This window comes from Strix aluco, chromosome 4 (assembly GCF_031877795.1).
Source record: "Strix aluco isolate bStrAlu1 chromosome 4, bStrAlu1.hap1, whole genome shotgun sequence".
In the NCBI taxonomy this organism is placed as follows: domain Eukaryota; kingdom Metazoa; phylum Chordata; class Aves; order Strigiformes; family Strigidae; genus Strix; species Strix aluco.
Window position 1 is genome coordinate 41,661,701 of NC_133934.1, and position 19,545 is coordinate 41,681,245.

Genomic DNA, 19,545 nt, shown 5'->3' on the forward strand with positions numbered 1-19,545 from the left:
ACCAGTGGAGGAGAACCACCTATGAAAACCCATAGGTTATTTTTGGAGGTGGGGTTAATGACTAGTGATTGTTTAATATATACATGAGTGACTTGGAAAAAAGTGGTGAATGGTGCTGCAAGAAAGGTGAGAGCTAACAGCGAAGAACTGCAAAGCCAGCCTGCAGCCTGAAGTGAAAGGGTAATAAAACCAGCAGGTGAAATATGGCGTTAATACAAAGTGTATTACATGTTAGTACGTGCTCCTCCAACACATGTGAAGGGGAAAAAGCAGGCCTAACGTTTATGCCATGGGTAATATGGGTGGACAATAAACTACTTTACATTCGTCTGGAAGAGATGCTGGAGCTTTAATAGATAATTCTGTGAAGATACAATAGGTATTTGCTAGAAAAGAAAATAGCATGTTAGGCATTATTAGGTAAAGAGTTAAGAACAAACCAAGTATTTAGTATTTCCTTACCATCTTTCTAAAGGAATATAAAGTTTCCTTTTCTTAGATCAACTTAGAACAAAGCCTATTTACAAAGTTGGTGTTCTTTTTTCACAAGCAAAACCTATGGTCTGAAGAACTGTAAATATGCCTCTCTTGGTTTTGGGGTTTTTTTGGGTGTGTTTTCAAAAGGAAAACCTTGATTAGAACAGCTACACACTTGGGAATTTAATGCAGTATATACAGGCTTTAGAACTCGAATACACAAAAGAAATTGTGAACAGGTGTGTAGGGAAAATCAGAAAAAATGGAATAGTTTTATCTCTGATTAACTAATAAGATCTATTAAACTGTTTTGTAATCACCAGCATCTTACATACAACACTGGTACATAATCTTGTATTGCTCAGTGATGCGTTATTTGCTGTGGTGAACCTGCTTCACTTGCCTTATCATCCTTAGCATGTATTTATTTTTCTGTTTGTCTTCTCATTTTGGCTAGTATTTCTTTCCGCATCTTGAAATATATGTGTTTTGCCAGCAACCTCTGCATTTCCAAAATTGCTGGGCCTCTCATATGAGCTGCATCACAGCCCTGTCTGCTCTTCCATGATGCCATTTGAATCCAGTGTCACGAATCCTGTAACGGAGCCCAGATGTCAAGCTCGCTGCGCATTTTCCAATGCATACAGCCCTTGAGGGATGCATTAACTCTGCTAACTGTGTGATTCAGACCCACCTGGTAAGAAAGTTGACTCCCTATAAAAATTTCTGTTCATCAATGCAATTAAGTAATTGTAACAGGCCAGCACCAACTAGTGAGTGAACCCGTACGTTGTTCCGACTCTCCTGATATCTTGAGATCAACTATCCCCCCTAGACTCAGTGTTGGAGAGACTCTTGATGTTCCAGGACTGAATATGGAGTCCTCCACCAGAAAAATCTTTATAGCCAGCAAATCTGCTGCTCCACCTATACGTTGTATGGATAGTCTCAATGTTTCCTGGCCCAAACATCTAATGGTAAAGTTTGTACACATAAATCAGTTCTCCAGCAGAGCTGAAGGGATGATGTTTATGTAGACAAGACCACATCCTTCTAAAAGGCCCTTTGAAATATGTGCTGTGATGATGCTATCGTCAGTGCTGCCACCTTGAAGCCAGCTCCTGGCTGGCTGGACTTAGCACTAACTACTCCTTTGGGAATTAAGACCTTTAACAAGCCTTCACAGTTCTCCTCTATCTCACTGATTTGTCTCAGCAGAGGAGTGAACCGCAGAGCCAGCGTGCCTTTTCAGAAAGCTTGAAACATTTTACATAATCAGATGTGATGGATGACCAAAGGCTGCCTAGATTCAAACAGTGGATGGACAAATGCTGGACTATTAAATAGAAAATACTATCTCTAGCTTAGAAAGTGCTTCAGTCGTATATTGCCTGAAGTAGGGACAGTGTTAGACAAGTATCCTTGCTCTGTCCTTTCACTCTGCCCTGCATTCCTTGACCACTCTGATCCTACTGACCACTGAGTGAGACAAGCTATTCAGCTAGCTGGATTCTTGGTCTGATCTTGCATGTACTTTTTAAGTTCTTATGTTAAGCTCAGTTCTTATCCTAAGTCAAAATATTCTTCAACTTTGTCCATCAGAGACAAAGGGTTCTGATATTTCTGGAGCATAATTATCACATGGAAGATAATGGGATACCGTAACAGACAAAAAAAAAAAAAAAAAAGGCAGGCACGGTTCCTATCTCCAACTGGGAATGGCCCAGTTCAACATTACTTTATCCCCAATACCTTTAATATCACTAGTAACCACACCCCACTCTGCTATAGGGTTACAGAATTGTTTTTGTCAGCAACACCCCACACCACCTTACCTTCACTCCCAGATGGCGGGACAGGCTCCCTTCCATTGCTAGGTTGAATAGCTCTGTCTTTAGAGGTTCCTTGGCATCTTCAGGACAGGTAGGATTTCAGGGCATTCCGCAATGCAACTGAAAGAGCAGTATGACTACAAGCACTTCCACAGCTTGGTGTACTTTTTCTCCCGGTCAGCTCTTCCCAAATCTCCCTTCTTATGAATCCACAAGAATCCTCCAGAAGGCTTCTACTTTCATCCAGTTCTACTTTCATTCATTTCTCCTACTGCCTCAGGAATAAAAATATGAAAATTGCAATTGTAACTGCCTGTTGGGCAACCCTGATGGCCTTGAGGACTCTGGCAAGAGGGTGTAGCCATCCTGCAGGCTCAGGCTAGCAAGGCATCCATTGCCGGGTAGGGCTCGGGGTCTCCTGAGCATACCACAGAATGACATGGTGCTTCCCCCCCAGTGGGACAAGATCTCTGGCTGTGTGGAAGCACAGCTTGCAGAGGGCACATTTTCACCCAACTGCCCTCAGAAATGAAGGTACCAGTCTCCATGGCTCTGGCCCAGCTGTTACCTGTAAGCGCTAATGCCGTCCCTTGTGACAGGCTTAAACCAGAGAGCATGCACCCACACACAGAAGATGCAGAGGACTTCATACTCAAAGATCCACCACTGTTTAATGCCAGGGCTTGTTCAAAGATACTGGCCTACACTATTTTCCCAGCGAAATCCTTCCACAAATTTCAAGGGAAAAGGCTGTATTTTGATTCCTTTTTCCACTCTAGACCCTTCAAGTGATTCAGAAAGCCTATTCCAGCAGGACTTCTTCATTTCCATTTGAAGACTGTGCTTTAACAACTGTCTAGGCATGCTGTCTTCTTGACTGACATGTACTGCCACCAGCAGCCCTTTCCAGGAAAGTAAAATATCATCTCTCCATTTATTTCATTTTCCATTCCCCTTTCAGGACTCCTGGGATACTCAGCCGTTGTCCTGCTGTTGCCATCATGCACATCTCAGGCATTAGAGTTTGTTTTGTTTTGAATACGAGTTAATGCTATGCTGCTTCTCCCACCTTTCTACTCCTTTCTTGTGCAGGAGGCATTACTCTTGCACAAGAAACATCGCTGAGTTGTCTGAACTGGCAGCCCACTGGAGACAGTTCTGCTTTCACATTGAATGATCGCATTCACGAGACCTGCGGGTCCCACCTAGCCCTCAGCCCTGCTTGAGCTGCACTCCACTTGGGATAGGGCACAGTTCTTGTCCCTAAAGCAATTGTGTTTCTTTTCAGTAAGTATATTGGTGAGAAAAAGAAGGGATCTAACATGCAAACATAGCTTTTCATGTCAGTGTTTGAACAGCTCTAACTCCTCCTTACAGGCTTTGATCCCCGTCACCTTCATTGACCTGTTAACTGAAGGAACATGCATTTTCCATCAGTCGGTTAAGATCCACTGACCATAAGCTATGCCACTCCTTTGCTGAAGAGTCTCTATCCACACTTGTTCAGAACAGCCACAGAGCAGTGCAACGTGGAAAAACCCCTAACAGTTGTGCAGACAGCTTATTTTTTGTTTTACCAGGACCCATGCTATATGGGAATGGAGAATACTTAATTTTTTCTCAGTGTAAAGAACAGACTATGGTTTTAAGATTTAAAAAACAAAGGTTACTAACCATTAACTGTGTTAGCGAGACATATAACCCACACAAACACCTCTTCCCACTTTTCCTGTGCTCCGTACTAGTTAACGCAGCCAAGGGTGTAATGAGTGAAGCAGCTCTCTGAAGCAGCAGCAGTGTGTGAGGGAAGATGACCAGAGGCTTCCCACAGTGAAAGGAGGGCCAAAGTTGCTTCAGTCTTCAGGGGCCACTCACAGTGTATGTAGGTTTTTTTTTTTAAAACCCAAAGGGAGGCAAACTCACCTATGTTTTTTGATAGCCTATCACTTTTTCTACCTAGACTCATTCTACGTAAGACAGTCCTCCTATACAGTGCCAGCCAAGCTACACAACTTACTATTCCAACACTACAGGAGCTCAGAGGAGGCTTGCAGGGAAAGTAAAGTCAACTAGAGGACTAAATACTGGCAACCACTTCTGCTGTTCCCAGAAAGTAATTACCCTGGAAGATAACCACTGACACTTCTCAAGGAATACTCTCATAAATGTAAGCAAGGTAAGATTTCAGAACACAGCAAGACCTAGTATTCCCAAGCCTTTTATAGCAAGTAGAACAACCAGAAACACTGCTAATTTGTTTTTCCCTGAGTTGTTTCTTTTCACCTACTACAATTGGTGGATCTAAGCTCACCAGCAGGGAACAAACAATACATGCTTTTACAAAAAAACAGCTTGTGTTCAATGGTGTAGATAATTTCTTCTGCATGTTCTGAAATTACCCTCCTTATTCCTATGACTCCATGGATCTTGCACAATTTGATCATTTTTAACCTAAATGGAAAATTGTGCTTGATATGCAGCAAAATCTACCAAACCATCTTTTATGTTTTTATAGGCAGCGACTATGTTTTTCCTTTTCTTGTGAATGGTCCCACAGATCGGAGATAAGCATAACATTTTTAATCCCTGGCATAGTGTAATAGAATTCAGGCTTCTTGGTCTAGTTTCAGAGCACTAAGTTGTTAAATTTTGGCTTTATGGACTGCAACTTGGGAGGCAGGTGGTATGGAAGAAGCAGACAGTAGTAAAGGAGATTGACTGGCATTAGGGAAACAGAATTAATTGATTCTAGGATGCTATCAGTGGGGACAGTGTCTTTGGTACTGCCTAAAGGGTGCTGTTGGTTCTCCTAGTGCTAGGATACCCGGTAGTGAAGAAAGATGTCCCCTCCTTCCCATCAGTCCCTGTTTCTGTACATAAAAGGGTATTCCCTACATGAACTGGCCGCTGCTGTACCTCCAGGGTTTTGCCAAAGGAGCCTTTTGAAATCTGAATACACAGAAGGGCACAGACAGACATGGCTGGGAAACAAGAATCCCATCTGTAAAAAAGTACTGTACATTTCAGCATTTAGGTTTGCTCTTAGGCCAGAACCTGTGTCTTCTGTGTCACGATTTAATTGCACACTCTTTTGCTAAGAAACCTTCTCAGGAAGATGTTTGACTGAAATATGTTTGTTGGTGGAAACATAAATAGACTAAGATAAAATACACAGTCAAAACACTACCAACTACTCCTGACCTTTGGTTTTACTTTAGAAATCATTCTCAAGATCATATTCTACGAGCATATTAGATCTACCTAATTAGATCAGGGCAGGTGATACAAAAATCCAAATGTATCCATGTGGCACCTCTCAGTGGGAATTTCATTTTTCATTTCACTGGAAAAAAACACGAGTCCCCAACAAATGTGACAAAAGGTACCTAGATAAAAAGTTAAAATAAAACACTTTTAATATTTGTAAGTTTGTAACATTGAAGTGGTCTAGATTTTGAGATGTGGGGTTTCTATAAAGGTAATCATCCATTTTCACTCTGTAAAAGTATAGTAAACCCAAAAATTCAAATATTTTATTTACTTCACCTAAAAAACAAGCAACCCATAAGTAAGATAATACATAAGTTTCCCAGATTTATCCCTAATAAATTTTTTAAAGATTTATACAATTTCTACAGAAACATACAGTGTATCAAAATCTGCATAAATCAAATTTATAAAATATGTAGAAATGCATAGTGATATTATCATCAACTTACAAAGCAAGAATATGGGAATTATTTTTTTCCAAGCCAGCTATAGTAGGAAAAAGTCATTACAGCAACAGCTTCTTATGATCTCATGTTTTGTAAGGTTTCAGTCTCACATACAGATTCATATTCACACACAGCATCAGCTTTCAATGAATTGCACAAAATACCCATTTAAAATGCACACCCGCACAATTTATGTGCCACCATTCTTTCTCTTATGCATAGTCATATGATTAAATTAATCTACCCAACACACAAAAATGGAGTCAGTTTTCATACACACAACAAGTACCGGCACACACCCTTATTCTCCTTTTTTTTCCAGTTTCTCCCTCCTTTATTTTCTATTTTTCATAGCTCTGAAAGGATAGATGAGAAGTCTAAAGAAACTAGAAAAGATCCCAAACTAATAGATCAGTGCAGACAGCCCTATAAAGATCAAACTCTGTCACCAAATATGATACATAACCCTTGTTACCATCAATGGAAGGTGCATGCAATGCTATTCTAGATTTCAGGGAAGTATTTAGTCATATTTAATAGTGTGACATGTTATAGGCATAACTCTTACGAAATCAGTACACTGATGTCAGCATTTAACAGTCACAAAATCTGGAATAAGGAAGTGAGGATAAGTCATTTCTCTTCCACCTCTCTGTTCATTCAGAGTCAATATTTATACTCCTAAGGGAGTTTGCATCAACTTCTTTCCAGAACATTTTTAAAAACTACTTCTTCACATTCTATTCTGTACACTATAGCACCAAGTGGTTGTATTTTGTGTTTGTAATCCCTCAGGAAAAGTTTCCAATGACAAAAATAAGAAGAAAATTAGAATGAATAAACGCAGTTTCAGGATTTCCATTTCTCTTTTCAAATCTCAATCTGGCACCCAACTAGTTGAGAGATGTCCTTGTAAAGAATTACACAGATGTGTTAAGAAGCTGGATGTTTTTTCCTAATTAAAAGCCTTAATCCACTTCTAAGTGATTTCCATTTAAAAGAACAATATAAATGAAGCATTGGATTCTTATTAAGTTTTACATAATTGTGCAGCTTTATTTCTTTTGTTTTTAAAATTATTTTTATGTAAGGCATGGTTTAAGCAAGCAAGTTAGCGCTTATAAATTCTTAACTGGAATTGTGAGGGTGCTTACTTCCATCAAAATGTACCACATCAGCACTAAACTCGACACTAAGCTCTTCCTTGCACTGTACAAAGCGTCCACTCAAAGTAGAGCAGCCAAACTGGCAATAGAAATTTGTCTTCAGTAAGACAATAATTACACGGGGTGGTACGGTTGGTCCCTACCCCTGGTGACAGATCAGAAAAATCCATTGTATAATTTCCAACAAATGCTCTTCTTGTGAAAGAGAGAAATGAAAGAGGCACTAAATATGTTGAAATTCACCTTCCAAAAAAGCAGCATGACTGTGAGAGAAGGCCACCCTGGCTAATAACCTGTGGCAGTGCTTAGTAAGATGTAAAATTAAATAAAAATATACAACAGGTTGATAATCACCAAGTTCTATGAAAATCTGGTTACTCCAACCTTTTCAAGTGTGTGTAAAAAAACTGCCTTCAGACCCCTGAGTGTAATCCCAAAGAAGACGACAATGCTTTTAGCTATGTTCCTATGAAACATAGCTAACAGCACATTAATTTACCAACATCTTAAAACAAAAAGATGTAAACATCTACAGAGTTTAAGGTAAAGCAGTTTTGTAAACATTAACTGCGGATGATAATGTTATTGTAATAATCACAGTTCCTCTATGTCCTTCATCCAAGCCAGGAGGCTCGCAGCTGTACAAAGTTAATAATTGCAGCAGTTTTCAGGCTATTTTCAGTCCTGTACAAATTAATGTGTCAGTAGGTAGGTTTTTCTGTCTACACACTAAGGATGTTGTTCATTTCCCATTTTTGCGTTGCTTTACTGGAGTCACACTCTGAAATGAAAACTTGATGGAGGACTTCTGAGCGATCCAAGCACTTCCCTGATGGAATGTGAGTAAATCGGTGCAGATTCTGGAAAACAAAACCATCAGGAACATGTATTGTGTGGGGGTTTTTTTGTTTTGCCTTTTTTTTTTTTTTTTTTTTTAACATTTTCTTCACAACTGTGATATAGCTATCTACAAAACCAGGTTTCAGGATCCCAGAACAGATCTGTTTATACTGTTTTTACTCTTTGTTAAACATAGACTTTCACAGCCTTTGTATTGTGAAATGTTTGATATGTGTAGGTCCACTTGAGACCCCTCCCGTTTCCCTCAGGCAACAAACTGCTAAGAAAATGAGCAAAACTGTGTCTAAAATGCTTCCAGCCTTTTCATCCACCCTGTAACCAAAAGTTTAACTCTTGAGGACAGCTAACTCACTGGGCAGCCCAACACCAATGTTAACCACACTAGCAAAAAACCCAGCTTTGCTGCCTATTTGACTAGTAGAAGGAAAAGAAGAGGGTATGAGAGCAAGTGTGGCCTCTGGAGCAACAGGAGGCTGCCTAAGTAACTGCAGACCTATTGTGCTGAGCACATACAGGCTGAGACTTGCATGTTTGGCTCCTTCCACAGCCCCTGTGCTGCAATGCCTGAATCTCATGCATTCACGAAATGGCCTCAGGCTTCTCTCCCACTTGCTGACCCCCTGAGCCAGATGCAGCCCTGACTCACTGACAGGTTGCATCTAGCATGGAGAGCAATGGAGCAGAAGCAAACCTGCAACACAGCGGCTGGGCTGGGGCTCTGCAGCCCTGCCCTGTGCGCCCAGATCCCCCTGGCGTGGGGAGCCTTTCCATCACCCCATCACTCCCACATGCATCTGTGTGTCCAAACGTTGGTTCAACTTGACACCTGCTCCTGCCGTGTGGCCGGACATGGGGGTCCTCTACTTGGGGAGGTAAACAGATGTCTGAACAAAAGCAGTAGGCAGGACACGGCCAGCCCTGCTCTGGATGTTTGCTTATGGGCACCAAAGCCCTGCTACTGCTCAATGCTCAAGCAGCACAGATGTTATGCTCACCAAACTGGCACAAAAATGTTAATTCCAGAAACAACCAACCAACCAACCAGATAAAAATCTCCTGGCAGCTTTCATGTACATGAGGCCACAACATTTTTCAGCAGTTCATAAGCTTTTCATTCCTTACACCCTCCTCATTAGAAGAAACGGTCATACCCTCTGTAATGCACAGCAGTGCCAAATTTCTAGTATTTGTTTGGTTACACACCCTCGGTGGTCCTTTTGCTCTCACCGCTCCCCCCCTCCTTTTTTTTTTTTTTTCTGGAAGCTAGTCAGTGTTTTGTTCTACAGCCCAGACCGTGCCTACTGGGCTTCCTTATAACTTGCGGTAATAAGCAAACAATTACACAACTTGGTACCACTGTGGAGGAAATGGATCTTCTTGCATAAAAGAAATGCTTAGAGAAGAGCCAAGTAACATGCTGGGACACACCAGAATGGCTGGAGAGTCAACAAGTGCTAGTTCCAGTATTAAAGCAAAAGTCATCGCACCAAAACACTGCTTATTGATTTTTAAATTTCAGATTTAAAGAATTTTGTCTATATGGCACAAGAAAGCTGGGTGGAAATGGCATTACGGTGCTTGGTATTTCCTAGCTCTGTGCAAGTATCAGAAAAAGTGGAGTGGCTTAAAGGATAACTAACAGATTTTGCTGCACTCAACAATGCCTACGTCTTTCAGACAACCACAATCCAGATAACCAGCTAATGAATTAATAAATATGCAATATGCTAGACAGACTGAAGAAAAATTGACACAGAATAGTTTCTTAGACACTGAACCAAGTTATGTGTGGCTATATCCAAGGATAAGGTCACCCTTAGACTATTCAGTCTCATTTTTTAGGAGACAAACAGAAACATAATCTTAGACATTTTTTAAAGTAACACTTTCAAAACTAGTATTAATAGAGGACTTACAGATGTAGTGGCTAAAGAGACTGTAGCAGTCCTCGCATACATATCAGCCAACGTTCCAAGTCTTTATTAAAAATTCATAGATTTTGCAATAGCATTATGATGGTGCCACACCCAGAATTCACAACAGAGCATGTTATTAGAGAATGGCTAATGAACAGGAAAAAGAAATACAGAAGGCGGCAAAGACAACACAAAATGGCAAACGGTAACACTACGTTTATGTATTCCTACGTAGGCTTAAAAAGATCTTCTGTCTTTAAACAGAGCAACACTTCAATTTGGACCTCCCAAAATCAGATCTAATATTGACCCTAGCTGCTAAATGCAATCCAGCATTTAAGTAATTTTCTCACAGCATGCATTACATAAAGTAACTCTCTTGACAGAAAGCATACAAAGCAGAGAGGGTGATGGCACTTAAAGCTTTTAGAAACTCTGTCACTGGTAGTGGACAACCTCTTTGCTTCCTCCGAGCCAAGTCCTAACTCCTAACATACCTGTGGCAGCACATGTAGCCTCATGAGATTTTCCTTAAAGATTCTGCTACAGAAGACAGCAACTAGAACCGCTAGCAAAAGCATCTTCCCCTAGAGGAAGTTTTCCTGGCAAACGGATTTCCGAGAATGTGCAATTAACAATTTACTCTACTTGGTTCAGTTAACCTTGTCGTAGACCTTTATTTTCAGATATGCATAAAATCATAAAAAAAACAGGTGCAAAAAACCAGGATGCAAATTATAGTTTCTTTTCTGCTATATATATATATGTTGCATACCTTGAAGTATTGCCAATCCTTGTATTCATTCTGATTACAGTGCGTAATCATAATTTTGGATCCATCTGGTCCTTTAGTTAAGCACTGATCGTACTGCATGAGTTGATTAGCTTCATTGATTCGGAAAAGCTAACAGAAAAAAAAGCCACCTTTTTAACAGTTGACTCAAAATAATGAGTATTTTAGAAACACTGAAAATACCAATGAAATTGTATCATTCAAAACATTCTCTGGTGTTATTACACCTGTATTTCAGGAAGGTTCTTTATTTTACATGACGTAACACGCTTTTACTATCACAACACTCAATTTCATGGATAACTTTCCTGTAGAATTTAAAAGGCTAAGAAACTTACCTAGCAAGACAAAAATGATGGGATTCCCATTTGGGAGACTTCTGAAAGTGTTTGATTAAAAGCCTTTGTATGATTTGATGGCCACACAATCCACTATCTTTCTAAAGGTCTGGTAGCAAGTCCTTGGTCCTGGACAGTAACTTCATGTGAAGACAGTAAAAACTTGGGCATTTTATCCACGGAGAAAATCAAATTAATACAAAAAGATTACCCTAGCTGCTACTTATGAAATATTGTTATAGGGGTTTTGGGGGTAACATATCCAGAAGTAATAAGGAACTTTTTCATCAAATATCAAAATAAAAGAGACATTTCCAGGGGCTACTAAGAGCTAACCCAACTATGTTTTTTTAAAAGCATCATTCTGCATGTGATTTCAAGACTGCCGTGACAAAACTTGCATATTTCAAGTCTATGTCAGCGTAAGTAAGGACTTTAAATTCTGAAATGTTTTCCAACTGAAAAAGGAGATGTAAAGACAGAACAGTGTGTTCGTGGGGTAGTGTGGGCAGGTTTGTGACGATACAGGTCAAACACAATAGCAGCTTGGATTGCAACTATTAGTAATTATGTTCTGCTAGTTAATTTGTAAATGAAGCAGAGACAAATTCGTATTCTATTTCTTGTCTCCTGTGGTGGAAAACGAGTTACTTCACAAGTGTTTTATACTTTCATTAGAGCAAACCTACTTTGTGACATAATTGAGCCAAAGTGAGTACCAGGTTTGTTTCCTGAAGCATTAATTATTAAGTGAAGATAGATGATCAATGAGCAGCAATGCTAAGAGCTGCAGCCATTCTAATGCAGTGATATGGTTGCTTTAAAACACAGTTCTTGCTTCCTCATGTACCTGCTTCACTAAAGAAGAGATTACAAATTTGCCTTCAATTTTGTACCATTTGTTTGAAATTATATTTTCAGATTCCCATACTTTAGTGATGTCAGTATGCTTATGGAAAATCCCTAACTCCCATCTTTGTAGCTGGCACCTAAGTGGCTTTACATACAGGCTTAACAGAAAACTGGCCTGTTATCATCCACAAGTGATTCTCCTTCAGACTTGCCTCCAAGCTCCTTACCTGATTTCCTCCCATTCTGTGGCACGGCCCAAGCTCAACGAAGCCACCGTTGGTGTGCCCCATGCTATCAATGCAGTAAGCGGTTTCAAAGCCTCTAATCTGGAAAAGAGGTTTTGCACTCTAAGTTAGTCTCAAGGTAAAAATGAGCGTGAAGGAGTTCAGAAAACACCCACTTATCTTTCAAACCAGAAACAGATATCCGACAGAGAGATAGGAGACAAACCTGTTTATGGAATTTAAATACTGACGTTAACTTTTCTGGGAGATGGAGTTTCAAGCTGTCCATGCTAATTTCTAGGCTCTTATGTGAGTTAGAGTACACTGATAAAGCTGGAGTTGCAAAGCTCAGTTCCAAATTAATGACTCCGAAATGCAGGACTTCCAAGTATTTTAACTTACTCAACCTCCTATCAAAGTATGTTCAGTCTCTCAGGTCTTCATAAATAAAGCAGGAGCTCAGCTAAGTTGCTCTCATCTTGTGGATGAGAGAAACGGGATGCAGAGAAGTTATGCATGGCAGTTATTAACTGCAGCCAGGCACAGCCCACTGACCTGGCTGCTCAGATCTACCTTCTACAGCAGCAATTACCCAGAAAAAAGGAGATAAAATTGATGAGGGGCAGGCACAGGTATAGGGATGTCAGAAAGCATGCCTCAACTGCAGGTTATCCCATTCCCTTCTCAGAAGGGCCAAAAAACAGCTTTACAAAGCCCTTACGACATTCTTTCCAGACCTATTTTCTTTGCCAGAGCCTCTTTCTTCTTCGTGATGGTAGAAGACAGTCTGAAGGACTAAGCTTAGACCTGACTTCCAGAGAGAGTGTTAGGGAAGATGAACCCCACACTTTCATTCCCGACAGTTTGTAAATGCAATTAGTGTGGTGTTACAAATGGGGGGACAGAAATTTCTCAGATGTGGGGTAACTAGCAGCCAGTGAAGAAGCGTTGAAGAAAACTTCAGAGAAGTCTCTGAACTGCCAACTTTCCTGTTGCTTCATCAGAGCCGCTTGCTTTTATCAGGGATGATTTCCCACAAGGTGGCCATTATTGTTTTATTCTCTTCAGATACTTTCACCTCAGTGAACAGTAATATATAACATGCCTTCCTAATCCTTTACATGGATTCAAGAGAGGTCTAACGCTAATGTAAGTAACTGATACTTAGAGCTAACCTTCAGGTAAGAAGGTGGCATTGTTCACCTGGTCCCTCAGATACACAACTATTTGTACTCTCTTACTCTGTGCACATGCGCTATATCACTAATTCCTCAGAGAAACTACAGATGACATTTTCTTGGCCACAGGAAACACCACAGATCTGTACTTTCTAATGCACTTTTGAAGCTACAAAACCAGGTCCATCATACGTTGGAAAAGAAGGTTGTTAAATTTGCTGGGACACAAGAGTCCTCTGCTAGCGAGATGATCTTCTGATTTTACCTCCACAATCTGTGAAAGTAAAATTAATAGGAGAGACAGGGCAAGGTTGGAACGAACTGAAAAGGGCAGAAAACCCCAAAAACCATGAAAGCAGGGAAGAGACTTGCAGTAAGAGCTCCTCAAGGTGTGGGCTAAATGCCAGAACAAAACGGGTAGGCTTCAAGTGAGGTGTCCTGCACTCACCTGGCAGCATGCTGTCTTTCTCTGTCAGCCATGTGAAAATGCCAAATTTGTAACCACATTCTTAATTTAGCAAAGTCATACTCATATATGCTAATGCTGGAAATGACTGTTAAGGAATCATATCAAATTATTACATGCAGATGAGGGATTTACTGAGGCTGTAACTGTATGAATACATCCCAGGCTAGCAAATGTAGGCAGAATGTATTCCACCTGGATTTGATCTATTTGACCTAATATGATCTATTCTCTAGGCCTTCACAGAAAAAGACTTTCACCTATTAATCTTTGCCAACACTCCTACACACACAGGATTCACATTTTTTCTTTCAAAAAACCTTCAATTCCAATTATGGAAAAAAGAGCTTTAGACATAACTGAAGACAGGGCTAGAGATAAAATCATCCTTCAAGGACCTATGGAGCTAATTAAAAAAAATTGCACCTCTTACAATATATACTTTTTTTTTCCCCTAGGGTTATATATGTCTATAGCTGTCTGGCTAGTATTACATACTTTCCTACAGCAGTAACCAAAGAGCCTGTTCTCAGACTGATGTCAAGTAACAACTGCTTCCTTTTGAATTCCCAATTGAAAAAAAGGCTCCTAAAATAAACACAGGTTATGCGCTGTACTTACCTCTCCCCAGTCCACATTTTTAGGCGGTAAGGGATAATACGAAGTTATATCATATGCTATTTCTTCCATAAACCATTTAAAACTTTTGCAGTTGTGATCTTCACGAAATTTTTTCAGCTCAGATATATCTCCATAGGGTAGTGCTTTTGTCTCCGGCCGACTGGCATAAAAGTAATCTTTGTATTCATCCCACCACACTTCTACAACTCTGACATAGTTCTGTGAAGAACAACAACATTGCTGTGACCTCAAAGCACACACAGGTCAGATGCAACTGCATGTTAATTCCAGAAATTTAAGGATTTCTCCTCTTAAAAAGTGACAGCATGAAATTATTATATATTATAAACTAATAGTTTGTCACCTTCAGCAGATTATACAAAACACGTGCATATTATTTTCAAATGACAGTTCAGGACTGAAGCCAGCAAAATAAAATGGATTGCTTAATGAGAGTACAAACTCTTTTTCTGTTTAAAGAATGTTTATTTGAAAATAAAGACTCTTCAGTTACGGGTGCAATAAAATGTTGCAATTACTTGCTGTGTACCAGAACTGCAATTTAAGAGTTTCTATTCACCTTCTACAGTTTTAATACAGAGAATGATAGGCGTTAGTCCACTAAGGGTGAAAAAATTAAGTCTTCAACAGGTCAGCTATGACACACCAAGGGGATTTTATCTTCTTAAGTAAAGCAGTTTATTGCTGATTGGAGAAAAGGAAAAAATGGATAGCTTGCCTGGTGAACAAGCCTTTCCCTCACACCTTTCTTCTCAGTCTATTTGATGGCTCTTATCTCTGTATTACCTGTACATGTTCTAGAGATGCACACCTTGCTTTGTACAGTTCTTCTAGCAGTAATGACCTGGTGTTAAAACAGTCTTAATAGATCTGACTAAAGGCACAAATTGTTGTGAGTTTTACTTTAATCCACATCCAACATAAATTGAAAAAAGCTGTAAAAAAGCACATTTACTATGGGGATAAGGGGGTGCCTGAAGAAGGAGAAAGCTATTCCTGCATCCTGCCTTGTACAGAGAAGCAACATAGTATTTAAGAACACTCAGCAGTGTTTTGTTGTATTCAGTAAGCAGACAAGCAGACCCAGGTAAGGTGTTTAGATATGCAGTAAATATTTTTTTTATCAGCTTTTCAGAAGAGTGAAATGGTTTTTATAATTTCAGACAAGGCAAACAAACATCTTGCCTGCACTGAGCAATGGAGCTATCATTTGCTATCCTGTCTCCCATTGCTCTGTCTCTACTCCCAGCTATGCCCATTTCCCCCTACCCTCCCTTGTACTGGTCAGTCCTAGTGCTTGTTTGATCAAAATGTTAATCAATTCACATTACAAATAGAGGCTGTTTAGTTTTCTACTATTAAACTAGGCTTTCTAGTTCTTTTCAACAGAACCAACTACTAGTTTGGCTCAAGCCATACTCTGTAAATCTACCAATAGGCATTGTCAAAGGTAACATCTAGGAAGATGGCTCCGGGATTGGAATTTACAAAGAACTGGGTCTTTGGGAATGGGATTTACCAATGCCAAAACACTGCACAAGAGAAAGCTTAAACTAAGCAATAAGAAACCTTAACAGGAGGGTTGTCTCTCTTCTGGTAGGGGCAAACTTATATGAAACCATTTTTCTTGAATCAAATTCTCTCTTCAGATACAGACAGCTGGCTCACTCTTTTCTTGCAGTGATGTCTACTTCTAATACCATGGCTTGAGCAACACTTCTGAACCTGCAGGGTGCTTGAAGAGTTAGCAACCTTTACGATCAAGTGCAGAGTACACCATTTTCCCAGGTGTCATTCACTGCTTCTTGATTAACAAATGCAGCCACAAAGGTCTGAGAGATGCTAGATTACAGCATTCGCTAACTCAGCCTAGGATCACACCCTATCAAGCCAAAGAGTGATTTCAAACCCATGACCATCATTCTCCAGGAGTGTCCTGTAGTTACTAGAGTTGTTTGTACTTCAGCTGGGCACAGTGCAGCAAAGGCTTGGGGTGCTGAGAGTAAGCAATAGAAAATGTGATTTATAACTCAAAGACAGGAAAGGGTGGAGCAAGAAGATGGGTTCTAGGAATCTCTACTCTTAATAACAGTGGCATTGGCACAAGGATTTCCCTCCTGTGGGGATGACCATCTTAGCTCTAGACACTAAATAACTTTCGATGAAGTGCTCTCTAAATTGCTACTGATAATTTAAATACATTTATCTAAAACAGTTGTTACCTAAAATCAAAAAACACCTTCAAGGTTGCAGCACAACAGTACCTTTAATGTGGGAGAAGACCCAACATACACAGGGGGTGGATTTCCTTGCCAACCCTGCAGACGATAGATGTGTCCAACACGAGAACAGGGAACAAACAACAGTTTTCCCCCACACTGCCAGATCTACAAGTTAAAGCAAAGTTATTATTAATATATATGCACAGGAATTTAAGACAGATAATAAATTATGGAAGAAGTGTCAACTACTTTTCTTACTATACCAACTGTGTGATATAATTAAATATTTTCGCTTCAGATGTACGCATGAACATAATAGGTCTCTGAATGATAGGCTGTATTGAGTACATCTTCAACTCAGCCATGAAATTACTCAACTAAATTACTTTTTAGAAAAGCTTTTTAAAAAAGTTTGCCATCTATTTCATTGCTATTTTAAAACAACAGTCATGAATGAGTGCACAAAATCTGGAACTGGTTAATTTTTGTTATGACAGAATTAATAGTATTTTGATTTTATTAAAGCAATGCACGTACCATCGCTAAGATGGGTTTTGGTTAGACGCCCATCACATTTAATTTTTCCTTAATAAAGACTAGTAGGAGATAAGGATGTCTTTGGTAACCCATTGTTCCAAGTACAAACAGATTTTTATTTAATTATAGTAGCTGAAAACAAAAAATGGGTAAAAAAATATTACCATTCTGAAATTCCCTCCCTCCCACACATCCTTGGATAATCCATTTATGGGGAAAAAAACTCCATACCTAAATCTGAATTTAGTTGCTATAGCTTTGACAAGTTTGAAATGCAGCATCAAATCCAAATTCCAGCTAACTTTGGGGATGTTCCAAATCAGTCCAAATTCCAGATTATGACTTCACAGTATTAGGAAAGATGGGCAGAACAGTTTACTTTCTTCATTGCATTATATTGATTTTCTTAAGTTTCATCAAAAAACCCCTCAGATATCCAAGGCCATTATATTTGCTATCTAGGAGTCAGCATGCAAGACTGAAAAATGTTATGTAGTTCTTCTGAAGATTGGTTGTGATCTACATGAAGCCAATTTGGAGGTCTCAACATAATCAGCACTTCAATTACAAAACTACTGTATGTAATTTCAATCATGATTTAGCTCTAAGCAAGATGGAGAATTAGAAAGATAAAGACCCGGTATGTGTAACATCCTCAGTAACTACCTTTTGCATATGGATTTACAGCTGAGCAAGTGCACTCAGAGCTTTCCTCAAAATCATGAAGAACAAGAGTAGCTACAGGAGTAAAATTCAGCTACGATTTTGCAGATCACTCCTGAGGATATTAGATATCTCCACTTTTGTTTGTTAATTGGGACAGATTCCTGCTGTCTGCCACTTGTGTCATTATGAATACTGAAGTTACAAGAAGCTAATGATTATCATCTTACGTTTCCTGCTAACTGAAGAGCATGCATATGCCTAAGAGTGAAAATAAAATCTTCTGCAGTGATTATGAATTATGCAGTTAGCTTTTCAATTATGAAGACTTCTCTTGTAAAGAAGTTCTTGAAATTTTGAAAAGTATATTGAGAACATTTTTCACCCATAAAAATAGTAGGAAGAAGGAAACCAGGGCAGATTACTTTGCATCGTTATATACTTTACAGACATCTATGCATAAACTGAGTGCTACTTGTTCTCCATAATCACTTCCATTAGAAACAACATTTTTTCATACTCACCATGACAGCACTCAGTTCCCCCCCATCAAATTTGCTACTCTAGTTTCAGGTTAGATATTCAGGGGAGGGTGCAATCCCAAACCTTTAACAAAATCTAGATTACTCAGCATTTGGGTCTCAGCACTAGGCCACCACTCTCAACACTTCTGCCCCAAAGCCCACAAGGAAACACTGAGGACACGCATCTCTGCCACAACATCTCCTCACAACAAAACCTTCTGGGCTTCATGAGGCAGAGGTGGTGCAAATTGGAGACAGGTCTGTCTGAACTCCAAACAAAAGTATTTATAGAAAAAAAAGATCTACTAAACTGAATTAGTTTTCAATTTTCGGTGTTACCTTGTAAGAAATTTCAAAATTTTCACCACCCCAGATCTGAAGCCCTGGATCGTAGAGACCAAGCTCAAAGAAGAAATCACGTTCAATGGCAAACAACCCACCAGCCATTGCAGGGGACCTGAAAGAGGAAGACAGTGTAACTCCTTCTGTCAAAAGGATATGATAACACTTGGAAGAAGCATTAATTAAAGAAGCATTTAAATCACTGTTAACATATAATAAAGATTAGATAAATGGCAATACACTGAAAAATCATGAAGCTTTGTCATCCTCTTCCAGCAATTTTCTGAAGTGACATCTGTATAATTTCTAGTGAAGTCACAGCTTCTATTATGTCGGGTTTTGTATTTTTTTGTTTTGGTTTTGAATTTAATTATACAAAATTTTGTACATAATTATCTGTTCAGCCAGTAAGAATCAGTTTTTGAGATAACAGATGAGACTGCATAGCAGACTTGTTTACATTCCGAGGAGCTGCCACATTGAAACGTTGTCTATTAAGAAACAGTTTTTCCAGCTAAATGACACCTTTCAATCTTCTCCCTCTGGCTCTTTTTCTACCACTGCCATATGAGACACTTTTCATTTTTTTAAGAGGGCCTGGATCAAGTTGTATGAGGTTTCCATTTTGTCTTTTTTTTTTTTTTTTTTTTTTAAATGGCTTTGTAAATCCCTTCATGTATGCCAAAGTTCAATTAGCAAGTTTTAATGTGTCAAAAAGACACTGTGGTTTGGATCAGAGCATTTTTGCAGAATGGCTCTAACCAAAATTGTATTTGGTAGCTTGCTCGCACTGAAA

The 19,545-nt window shown here is 39.4% G+C and overlaps 1 protein-coding gene across 2 annotated transcripts in view; it reads right to left on the minus strand.

The window, feature by feature from the left end:
- Positions 1-5,702: 5,702 nt before the first annotated feature.
- GALNT7 (polypeptide N-acetylgalactosaminyltransferase 7) overlaps positions 5,703-19,545 on the minus strand; it is a 75,092-nt gene continuing 61,249 nt past the window's right edge. For both annotated transcript variants that reach the window (XM_074822808.1, XM_074822809.1), the window contains exons 7-12: positions 18,747-18,864; positions 16,726-16,848; positions 14,441-14,659; positions 12,179-12,277; positions 10,744-10,872; positions 5,703-8,051 (exon numbers count right to left, since the gene is read on the minus strand). In XM_074822808.1, coding sequence (XP_074678909.1) covers positions 7,914-8,051; positions 10,744-10,872; positions 12,179-12,277; positions 14,441-14,659; positions 16,726-16,848; positions 18,747-18,864 — 826 coding nt within the window. In that variant the 3' untranslated portion in view covers positions 5,703-7,913. The remainder of the gene's footprint in view (positions 8,052-10,743; positions 10,873-12,178; positions 12,278-14,440; positions 14,660-16,725; positions 16,849-18,746; positions 18,865-19,545) is intronic.